The sequence below is a fragment of the Ammodytes marinus genome (genome assembly GCF_949987685.1).
Source record: "Ammodytes marinus genome assembly, chromosome: 6".
In the NCBI taxonomy this organism is placed as follows: domain Eukaryota; kingdom Metazoa; phylum Chordata; class Actinopteri; order Uranoscopiformes; family Ammodytidae; genus Ammodytes; species Ammodytes marinus.
In genome coordinates this window covers 25,903,736-25,915,640 of record NC_137235.1, presented here as the reverse complement: position 1 = coordinate 25,915,640, position 11,905 = coordinate 25,903,736, and the positions used below count along the sequence as shown (strand labels likewise).

Here is an 11,905-nt window from a genome sequence, read left to right as displayed (position 1 = left end):
TGAAATGAAGCTCTTATGTTCTGTTCAAAAACACCAAGATATTTGAAAGAATGGCACAGAAAAAAAAAGCTCCTTGAAAATCCGCAAATTTAAATGGTTATTATCACGTTAAAAATGTTCCTATATAATTTTGTTCCTGAACATTTTCCTCTTTCTTTGTCATTTCACCTAGAATGTGAAATCTCTGATTCTTACTGTATGTGTCTAGTTCAGAAACATTTGGTAATAAAAGCATGCGCAATCTGTGCACAAATCTGTTCAATCACCAATATGTTCCCATTATTTATTATTTGACAACCCGATTATTGATATGTCATCATTTCTCTCTCCTTTTAGACTGGTCATGACTTCAGTGCAGGGCATAGTCCTGCTGATGTTGGCCCTACTAGGGTCCAGCATGGCCTTTGTCCCCATCGGGGGGATAATCAGTCACACCACCATTACAGCAACTACTTTATTGGAAAAAGTGCAGGAGGCGTGTCGGGCAGTGAATGAGGAAGCTGGTCATGAGTTCAACCCCACGGTAGGATGGAAAATGAGAAAGAAACAGTCACAATAAGAAGCTATATACTGTACATTATATATAGTATATTGTCAATATTGTATATATATATATATATAACATACATGCATGTCCGTTACAAGTTGAATTGTAATCACTTAGGGGATCTCTTAACTTTTTATCCTGCTCCATTATAAGGTCAACATTTTTATTTCATCATTACATAGTACTATTATTCTGACCAAATACCCGCAACCGGTTTACAGGGTACATCTGCTGAAGAGCTGGTCCAGGCCTGTCTGGGTCCCAGAGCAACAGGAGAAGTGTCTGGTGCCAAGTTTGTCTCTGCTCTGCAAGAGATCTACGTCCAGAACGGACTGGTAGACCGTGACTTTATTGCCAGGTAGGAGAAAGACTGAAACAACCGTTATTAAAGCCTCTGGAAACCTGGTCTGAAAATGTAAAAATCACTATATGATATCAAAGTGGGGGGTTTCAATAAGATTTTACAAATAATCAGATTGACAATAAATGTTCATTTTCTTTTGCTATTTTTTTTTTACTGTCTAGACAGTTTGACACTGTGTGGGCGTGGCCATATCAAATGGTCTCCAGGGCAACAGTTGTTGTTTTTATACAATGTTCGGGCAGAGAACTGCTGTGATTGGTTTAAAATAATTATTGTGTAATAAGAACCAGAGCATAGCCAGCCTCATATTAACTGAAATTCTGTAAAGTGTATCAAACTTAAATGACAATATCTTTACTTTGGATTGATAAATATGGCTAACTTTTTTCAGATGCTTACTATCATGATATCAAGTACAAAGTTAGAAAGATTTTGTGGATTTGGGTTTACGGGGCTTTAAAATGTAATTAAATAATGGGGCTGTGCGACGTGTTGAAAAACAGTCAATATGATTTTCTCTTACGCTTACCGAGTAATTTCCTGTGATCAATTCTTTCAGTGCTCCACACCACTTCAACTCAGAGGCCTTCTTGGAGGGACGCAGCCTCATAACGGAGGGCATAGTTGCCATCAAAGCCAACATTCACAAAGAAAACTTCCAGGCTGCCAGAGAAACACTGGGGAGAGTCCTTCATACACTACAGGTGCGAGGGCTGGAGAGAAAAAGCTCAGCAGAGAGAGGCAGGATGAGGAGAACATGGAGTTACTAACAGTCAGAATGAGCCAGAAACTAGATTGAAAAGATTGAAAGTAAAACTCTTAATTAAAGGCCTATGTGTATGTATAAAATAGTTCATGTGTGTGCTTCCATTAATTTCCAGGACTTCTACAGCCACAGTAACTGGGTGGAGCTGGGAAACACAGAGCCTTACGTCAATCTGCTACGCCCAGACCTTCCTCTTGAAAACCTGGCAGGTGTGTGTGTGTGTTTGTTATTGCCATTGGAGGCCTATACATGCATGAATTGGGTAATATGTCATAAAGAAGACTACTACTGCATTTAGGCTGAGTGCGTTGTCTTTGTCTTTATGCTATGGCCATTCTGATTGGCCGGTGGGTGTTTCTTTTCAGAATATCAGTCTGCTCTGACATAGCACTCCTGTCCCTGCTCTATAGCACACACCATAGAACATAGGTCAACACAGTAACATGAAGTGATGCTTACCTACCATGGTTTGGTGTTGAGTGTGTTTTACTCAGTGTGCCTTTTGCTTGTGCAGATGTCCTCACTGCCACCTGCAGTGACTGCTCAAGTGGAACATGCCCCAACTCCATCCTCCCCAACATCATAAAGGAGAAGAAACTCACATCAGGCTACTTGGGAATCTTCTCTTCTGACAAGCCCAAAGGTATCAAACACATCTCCAAGCCATATTCAAATACATAAGGTCATATTAACTAAGTCACAAGTAGGAAGGCTGGCTGAGAGGCTTATTGTTGGCACTAGACATTTGCTTTCTTGAGAAAGATTAGAAGAGAAGCCTGTCAATATAAAGCAGTCAATTTCTGGAGTCTTGATGTCATCATAATGTGCAAGACAAGTAGTCCCACACGTAACTGCTACTGAAACATAGTTTTTAATCTTTTACTTCCACTTCATACTCTATAAAATGTTAATCAATGACTTTATTGACCCTGGTAAGTGGTTTTGTTATTTGGACAGTGCCAGGCTAACTCTTTCCCCTGGTTCCAGTCTGAATGCTAAGCTAAGCCAAGTGGCTGCCGGTTGTCTACACTATTTCATATGAGAGAAGTGTCAGGTTCTTGGCAGGAGCGCAAACAAGCTTGTTGTACTTGGAGTTCAAGACAAACATGATCAAATTATGTCGGGTAGTTCAGTGTAGCAAGATAAGTAAGTACACGAGAGCTCATAAAATGCAAAAGTACACTTCAAATTGCCCTTTGAACCATGTCCCCGATCGACCTTTCTCTTCTGACCTGTGCCAGGTAAATGCAGCCATGGAGGTGCAGGTGACCTAACAAGCACAACAATTCCTCGCGGAGGCATCAGCAAAGATGAGCTTCGCAAGGACAACGCGGACATCTTCAACGCTGCCTTGAACACAGCTGTAAAGGCCAGTCTCCAGCTGCTAGAGGAAATCCGGTTAGCTGCCGGAGACAATGACTTCTTGAGGTATGACTTGAAAAACACATCTCGATTTGATCTCTAAGTTCAAATTTCATCATCCAGACAAAGACAATTTTCTTCTCTATAATGAATCACTATTTTTCTTTTTCACAGAATGATGGGAATCGCCCGCTCATCCGTTGTGGTTTTTGTTATTGACACCACTGGCAGTATGTCAGATGACATTGCTGAAGCCAGGGCTGTCGTTTATGAACTCATTGACCGCAAAAGAGGAACCCAAGATGAGCCCTCGGAGTACATTCTGGTGCCCTTCAATGACCCCGGTAATAACTCTTCTACTTTGTTGAACCTGTAGAAATGTTGGTGTTAGGGGCTCCTGGTGTTTGGTAGTGACATAATAATATATACAATATTATATACTGTATGTAATGCTTGATTAAATAGTTGTCATTCTAGCTACATAAGTTTATGACTTCTGTGAAGTAGATTTAGCACACTGTGGTGCAACCTGTACATTTGCATAAAGTCACAGTGGATCAAAATGTATTTAAAAAAAAGTTACATTTTGTCCAAAATACTCTGAACCAACGTGCTGTGCTTTTTAGAATTTGGACCCATCTTCAGGACAACAGACGCTGAGAAGATGAAAACAGAAATCTCTAAACTCAGACCAAATGGAGGTGGTGATTACCCTGAGATGTGCCTGTCTGGACTTCAGGTACTTAATCTACGATATTGTCAGATTATCAATGGGTTGGTTGTTGACTGGTAAAACATTTTCCGGTTATTTTTATGGCTCCTTTTAAAAACTACAGTTTTTCAGTAATAACTAAACAGGTTAATTTTTTTATTTCCCCAGTTGGCTCTCACCGGTGCCCCGTCCTCCTCCCAAATCTATGTTTTCACGGATGCTACTGCCCAAGACATCCACCTCAAGGACACTATCGTTGCTCTCATCAGGAGAACCAAGTCAACGGTAAATATAGACACCCAATGATGCCCTATGTTCACCGTGTTAATGTAATTGAATTCCACTTGAAAGGTTTGGGGTCTATTCTCCACAGGTATCATTCTTCATTACAGCGTCCTTTACAAGGCGCCGCCGTCGTTCAGCTAGATCCTTTGACGTCTATAAGAACCTGGCGTTGGCCTCCGGGGGCCAGGCCATCAGCGTGACTAAGGGTCAGTTGCCTCAGGCCACAGACATCATCCTCGACACCTCCACTTCAGCTCTGGTAGGTACGGTGGCCAATGAGTTCAAATGCACTAAAATGGCCCCTAAAGTTTACATCAGACGAAACGTGTGACAGCCAATTAAAAAACACATACCATAATCGACAAATTTAGTCAACACACCATGCATACTCCGAGCAACGAGGGGGAGTGCTGGGTGGAACAGTTTGATTTTCCACCTGAGGGAGAGAGAGAAAGAGGTGTTGTTAGCTGCTGTGAACGGAAAAGGTTGTCCAATAGAATACTGCTACTTTGAAGACTGTCAACTACCTGTGTATTTCTGCACCGATGTCTGTACATACTGTATATATATATATATATATATATATATATAGAACTGATAGAAAATAAGAAAGAATACACTATTCACATTATATTTTTGAATTGTCATTGTTTCTGATACTGCAGCACGTTTCTCCTGATGCAAATGTATTTCGCCCGTTGTATCAAGTTTGGCCTTTGCCTTGACTGTGCAGTTCCAATAGCAATCCTGTACTATCTCAACAATTCTGAAACATGTAGGCTACCAGGCCTTTCGAGGTTGGACCAGTTTAAAAAATACAGACATGTTCTTCCCCAGGTGACAGTTCTTCAGCGAGCAAGGGCCAGTGGGAAGCAGACATTCCCCTTCATATTGGATGAATCTCTGACAAATGTCACTATATACATCACAGGATCATCTATTTCTTTCACAATGACCAACCCTAAAGGTACACAACAAATTCCCAATTCCCACTTGAGACCTGTTAAGTATCCCCTTTCTTAAGAATGTTATTGTGATACCTATTTATGTAATAAATGATGATGCATGCATACACATTCCAGGTGTGACCCAGAGCTCCTCGGAGGCCAGTGTTAAACTGGGGACCATAAAGACAGTTGGCAACCTGTGGAGAATTGGTCTCAATGCTGACAAGCAGACAGGAACCTGGCAGATCAACATCAACTCTCTGCAACCATACACTCTTAAAGTCACAGGTCAGATACTCTTGCTTACATCATACTCTGTTAATTAATTACAAGTACCTTCTGTACAAATTAGCTGTTGAAATTGTGTCTTCTAGAATATGCACTTAATATGCAGATTAAAGTAACAAGCTTTCTTGCTGAAAGAGAGATGAGAAGATTGAGAGCACGCCTACACATTGAAACGGGTAAATAGCTAGCCTAACGTTTGCCAACAGTATTTAAAGTGAGGCTGCCTTGCAATCAGCGTAGGCTTTATGAAGTTACTTTTCGCAGCCAAAAGCCACTTATAACCCACCACCAATTCTCATTTGTGCACTTGCGTTTTGTACAGACCAAAGACAAATATATTAGTGATTCTTGAGAAGAATCACTAAAAAAACAGGGTGTAATGTTGAAAAAATACAAACCCTATGTTTCGGCAAATTAAATTACATGTATGTATCCAACATGTACTAAGCTGAGCTAAGCTTTGACACAATTTCCCAGCTTTTGTTTTTTTCACCGTCATTGGCCTATCACCACTGTCAGATGTCAAATCTGACGGTCTCAATCTAAGGCCTCATGAAGTTCAGTGAGTTCTTGTTTTGGTGTTTATTTGTATTAACTGTAAGTCTGTACTTGTGTTTCCAGGCCAGAGTATGATTACCTTTGTCTATGACTTTGTGGAACGCTTCGAGGGACCTCACCCAGGTTATGCAGTACTCAGTGGGCGTCCACAAACAGGTACACTACCTGCTATAAAATCAAGTGTTACAAAACAGTAGCGCCTCATTCCCCATCCCATACCATACAAGGCCATAAACTGATTATATTTAATCATCAATCATAATTGTCATGGCCCACATCTTTGTAAATAAGATGTTTATAGTACCTCTGTTATATTTTGTATATAAGTAAGGATGCACAGATTATATTTTTTCTACATTATAATAGAGCATGTATTGACGTTCATCATTTCCTACTCTCAATATCAAGCATCCCAACAGTTGTCTGTGACTGAGGCATTCAACAAAGTAACTACTCGCAGGAGTAGTTCGCTGCAGTACATGTGTTGGCAAGTTCCACAATGTGGAGAGTTTCTGGTGTTGAAAATAATGAAATGTCATCTTTAAAGGTGCTATAACTAATATTTACATATTAACATTGGATTACTTGTATGTATGTGAAAACCACAGACAACAGATACCTGACTGAGCAGTACCCTTTACAGAGCTCTACAGAGTCCTTTGGTATTTAAGTCCATAGACATACTTTTTTTGCTTCACTCTCACCACTCTCCTCAGTAATGCCCATTTTCAAGTGACCAGACAATCTGTTATCGCAGTTTTAACTATATAATGATAACCAGATTAGTCAACTATACTTACATTTCAAGACCACTATACTTTTTGTGAATGCAACTTTGTGTGCAATGCATTAAATGCTTTCCTCAGGCCTGCTAATTTCTTTAAATCAATGAGTCCAAAATAATCAGTTGCCTATTCTTTCCAGGAAATGATGGAACGGCCCAAACAAACACTTTAGCTTATGGGGAGGTCGGCAAATCAAGCGCCCTTCCACGACTCATTCCTAAAACCATCCAAAGTTTACTGTTCAACTTCAATTTCTTCCCTTAACTTGCTTATTTATTTCTCTCATTTTGAAAACCCAGGCAAGCCGGCCACCCTGATGCTCTCAGTATTGAGTAGGAAAGGTCCTTCCTCCATGACTGTTGGACAGGTTGGTCTAGTGATGGTGGATGGTCCTGAGGCTGTTAGCAATGGCACACTACAGGACATGGGCAATGGGGACATCCTGGTGACTGTTGATGCAGTCCCTGCAGGGGAGTTTGTGCTCACGGTGAAAGGAATGGACGAAGTTTCAAAAACTGAATTTCAGAGGCAGTCTACCACCCAGATGTCTGTCTCCAAAGTGATTATCCAGGTACGATCAAATCTTCAAATCATGTGCACCCAGTTAAGTAGGTTTTGTTCGATTTGAAGTAGCCTAATATGAATGAATATTTAACACTTTTGTAAAATGCTTTGAACTTCCTATAGGGTTACATAACGATAACAATATCTCCCTTCTTCTCCTCCATTTTGCTCTAGGCTGCAGTAGACAGTAGTGCAGAGCCGGGAAAAGCCCTCAAGATTCCCTTCAGTATCATGTCCCAGGGCTCTGGTGGTGTTTACTCCGTCACAGCCAGAAATGACAGAGACTATCATATGTCCGACCCAGGCAGGTGAGGGGAAAAACTAAAAGCAATTACTTTGATAAATATCCTTATCAATATTGACACATCTCCAAATCCAAAGTACAAGTCTCTGCCACCTGAAGCTTAAGTCAAAAATACATCTGGGTGGAGTAACATGTGCAACCCGCCAGTTGGACTTAAGGTTAAGGTCAAGTAGTAGGCTACACTCTGTTGGAACATCTTCTTGGACATTCAAAGATATTTTAGATGTTGGATTTGGGGAATGTCTTACAATTTCTCTATCTAAAACGGACAATTCCAAACCCACTTCCTGCCATGATTGACCAGCTGTGTGGAGGTGGTAGAAGTGGTTGATAGATAGCAGAGGCGGTATTTTAACTTCTGTTTCTAGCTCTCTTATCACATGTAATACAACCAAAGACAAACCAAACATTTCTATTAGTTTTCACATTTCTATCAACAACTGTCTGAACTTTTATCCAAATATATATATATATATATATATGTCTTTCCCCTCTCCAAACCCTATTTAACTTTTATGGTTTTCCATGCAATTATGTACACTCATTCTGGTCCTCCAGAAATTCTTATCACTTAGGTGATCCCTTAACTTTCTATCTAGCACCAAAGATTGGTTTATGCATAAATACATGAACAATTATTGACAGTCCCATTGGCTTGACTATGTGTTAAATGCTTTTCAGCAAATGCCAGCATTCAAAAGTGGAGAACATGGTTAACAGTATATCTGCGTAGCATGATTGTATCGTGACATTACATTTGAAATAACACTGTCAAATGTATGGATTACACACGGCCATACTTATTGTAATTAAAAATATATATATGTACATATTTCCTCTCTTCTCTCAGCCTTACCTTGGAAACGGGAAAATATGCTAATTCTACTTTGACCATTACGCCACCTGCCAACGTACCATCCGGAACAGATGTCACTCTGACTTTGGAAGCCAAGTCGTCCAGCGGTGCCGATTCCAATTACGCCGTTTTGAGATTATCTGTTGTTACCAAGGTAACCAGACATATAACAGAGTTAGAGTGAAACATTAATAGGGGAGAACGGGGTAATCTGAGCCACTTTTTACATTTGCTCCCCACTAAGCGAGCTAAAATGACTTTTCACTCAAATTTACACATATCCCATTAATTCAGGATGTTTCATAGAAATGGGCATTAGCAGAATTTGTTCAAGACAAAGGGCAATGAAAACATGATTGTTTAAAAAAAAGTTGTCATGTGGCTCACTTTACCCCAGCTGTGGGGTAAACTGATCCACTTACTTTTTCCACTCTGAAACTACAATAACAACACATATTGTAACAGTAAGAATCCTGAAAGCTAGCCACACATTCCAGAACTAATGTCAGACTAGTAAAAGAATGATGGGGTTTGCGCAAAGCAAATTTTCTAAACACTTGAAAGTAACTCTGAACAAAATCAAATACAACATATTATAATTCAAAAGGTTTTAATAAGATTCAAATGAAAGATAGAACCAGTTAGATTAGAACACAGTCTGGGGGTCAGAACACAGGACCCTTAGAGCCAGCTAGTGTCTGGGGGTCAAAGCATAGGAAAATCAGAACCAGCGAGAACAGCCTGGGACTCAGAACACAGGAGAAGACCCAACTGGATTATAACATCAGCCTGTCATACTCAACTAGGCCTACTCTACATTCCAGCCCTGAAGGTTACAGGGAAAGATGAGAAGGTGCTCTTTCCGTGTGGTTGCCCCAGGTCGTCTTCCTGGTGTATTTCCTTGGCATGATGGCTTTTCTACAATGTGTATGACATTAACATAAAACATATGTCATGTAATATTTAGGGCTGTCAAGCGATTAATCTAATTAATTACAGGCTCTGTGATTAATTAATCTAAATTAATCGCATACTTATATGACACTTGTATGCCTGTTTATAAACAACTGTATAGGCTACTCTCTCTCTCTCTGTCTCTCTCTCTCTCTCTCTCTCTCTCTCTCTCACCCTGTCTCTCGTAACTTCTGCTTCTTGCTAAATGACGACTGTCTATCTTCCACACAACAGACAGCGCTGCACTGCCACAGGTGCGGTGCACATAGCCTATGCCGACTCATTCACCGTCCTACTCATAGCCAAAAATATTGAGACACACACACACACACACAAAGGAGGAAAAAAAACAGGCATATGCCAGCTAGGAAGAGTGAGAGGGGGCGGGTGTCCATTTGTGGGAGACGATCGCAGCTAGCAAACAGACGGAGGAAGATTGAGAGATACTGTTTTGAACCTACATTGTTAATTAGGCACCCAATAGATCAATAATGCACAGACACTGCGGAGAATAACAAAAGACGTATTCCTACCTTCATGCTTATTTGCCCGGAGCAGCCCATAACACATCCATAAAGCCCTCGGCCTCTTTCCCCTGCTTCTTTCTTTACTCTTTAATCCCGTGCGGTCCGTGTCAGCAAGCTACAGGTGCAGCTCCGCTATTGTCTCACCTCTTTTGCACCGGGTCAAAGGGCAATATAGAAGTGCGATTAATCTGGGTTAATTTTTTTAATCACGTTAATTTTTCTGTGATTAATTAATCGAAATTAACTTGTTAATTTGACAGCCCTAGTAATATTACATTAAAATATGTTTAAGACTAAACTTAACTTGTGCCTCATGGTGGGGGAAAGTGAGACAGCAGCCCATAACACATCCATAAAGCCCTCGGCCTCTTTCCCCTGCTTCTTTCTTTACTCTTTAATCCCGTGCGGTCCGTGTCAGCAAGCTACAGGTGCAGCTCCGCTATCGTCTCACCTCTTTTGCACCGGGTCAAAGGGCAATATAGAAGTGCGATTAATCTGGGTTAATTTTTTTAATCACGTTAATTTTTCTGTGATTAATTAATCGAAATTAACTCGTTAATTTGACAGCCCTAATAATATTACATTAAAATATGTTTAAGACTAAACATAACTTGTGCCTCATGGTGGGGGAAAGTGAGACAGTTGCTCACTTTCCCCCACAGCATTTGGCTCACTTTCCCCCACTACCACAATTTGAGAAAAAACTACCTCTCTTAGCATTTCAGGCTAATCTTCAGTTATCAGCATCACATGGTTTCATATGTTGGTTCATCAACACGTATGATAGAAGTTTTTCTACGTGAATACATTTGCTTTGGCACAACAGTTGATTAAGTTGACAGCAAGAAAATTTACTTTTACATGCAAAATACCTATTTTGGTGGAAAAAACATGCTTACCACAGCACCATGAGGTCCTCTCTTTCAGGGCCATGGGGAAATGAGAGGGGCTTGAAAACATATATCTCACATGACCACAAATGTTTTCCGTTGCCTATATACAGGGGGTGGCTCACATTACCCGATGCCTCAGATTCCCCCGTTCTCCCCTACATTAAAAATATTTCGACACAGCCATTGCAGATAAACTCCTTAAAAAGTCATACGAATATCTAACCGATCTAAATGCCCCTCTGATTTATGCATTCATGTCCTGACTTTCTTTTCCTGTTCTTTTTGTCCAGATCACAGATTTTGTCCAGCCTTTGTGTGAAGTGATTAGTGTAATGGCTAATGCTTGCCCTCACAACGTGTCTCAGTGTGGAGCTTTCCAGTGGAAGCTTGTGGCAAACATGACAGACGGGAACGGCACCGGAATAGAGAGCGTTTCCCTGCGTCAGGGCAATGGCAACCTCACATTCGACTCCCTGGGTGCTCCCTTCACTATGGCCAACTACGCAGCATCCTGCTGCTCACAGAAGGTTACCTTTGTAGCTGTAGATAAAGTTGGCAATGTTGGCGGGTGCTTCCACTCCATTGAACGTTCTAATGGCCCTCCTGCTTTAACCCTGTCACTGCCACTGTGGTTGTGCCTGCTGGTATCTGCCTTTGTAGCAAAGCCCTAGGGTAGGTTGCACAGATATCCTGCTTAAATAAAATGTGAGCACCGATTAGGCAATGGATGATGAATGTTTACTTAATTTGTCAGAAATGTAATATTTATATAAAAATCTAAACATTCAATTGTATTGAAAGGTTGAACATTTGCAGAGAATGAGTGGCAGCAGAGAACCACTTTAACTCATGGAAATGTACATCAATGCCTTTAAGATGTCTTAGTTGCTGGAAGAAAGATGGTGCTTTCAGATGAGGCAGTAAAGCAATCAATTGCATAATCTGAGCAATAAACAAAGTATAGATTCATTTTAGAGGGCAGACAATACTATTGCTGTTAAGTGAAAATTACTATGTGAATAAAAGGAAAAAAATATGTAAAAAAAAATCAGCAGTTGATGTGCATCATTCACAATAGTTCACAATTTTATTTTTTATACTTTTTAACATCCACTGAAAGCTAAATACAGGATTTGTGACAATAGTATTCCTGAAAAGAATACATTTCTGTGAGAATATAAGCTTTCCTTCGA

The 11,905-nt window shown here is 40.4% G+C and overlaps 1 protein-coding gene across 1 annotated transcript; it reads left to right on the top strand.

The window, feature by feature from the left end:
- Nucleotides 1-343: 343 nt before the first annotated feature.
- On the top strand, nt 344-11,417 carry LOC307251499 (von Willebrand factor A domain-containing protein 7-like; the record flags this gene model as incomplete). Its single annotated transcript, XM_080028866.1, has 17 exons — nt 344-523; nt 769-905; nt 1,471-1,615; nt 1,793-1,886; nt 2,192-2,320; nt 2,919-3,105; nt 3,214-3,383; nt 3,666-3,778; nt 3,920-4,036; nt 4,125-4,295; nt 4,874-5,003; nt 5,119-5,271; nt 5,893-5,985; nt 6,914-7,185; nt 7,353-7,486; nt 8,333-8,492; nt 11,003-11,417. 17 exons carry the CDS (start codon nt 344-346, stop codon nt 11,381-11,383), a joined length of 2,766 nt encoding a protein of 921 aa, XP_079884992.1. The 3' UTR covers nt 11,384-11,417.
- Between the last annotated feature and the right edge of the window lie 488 nt (nt 11,418-11,905).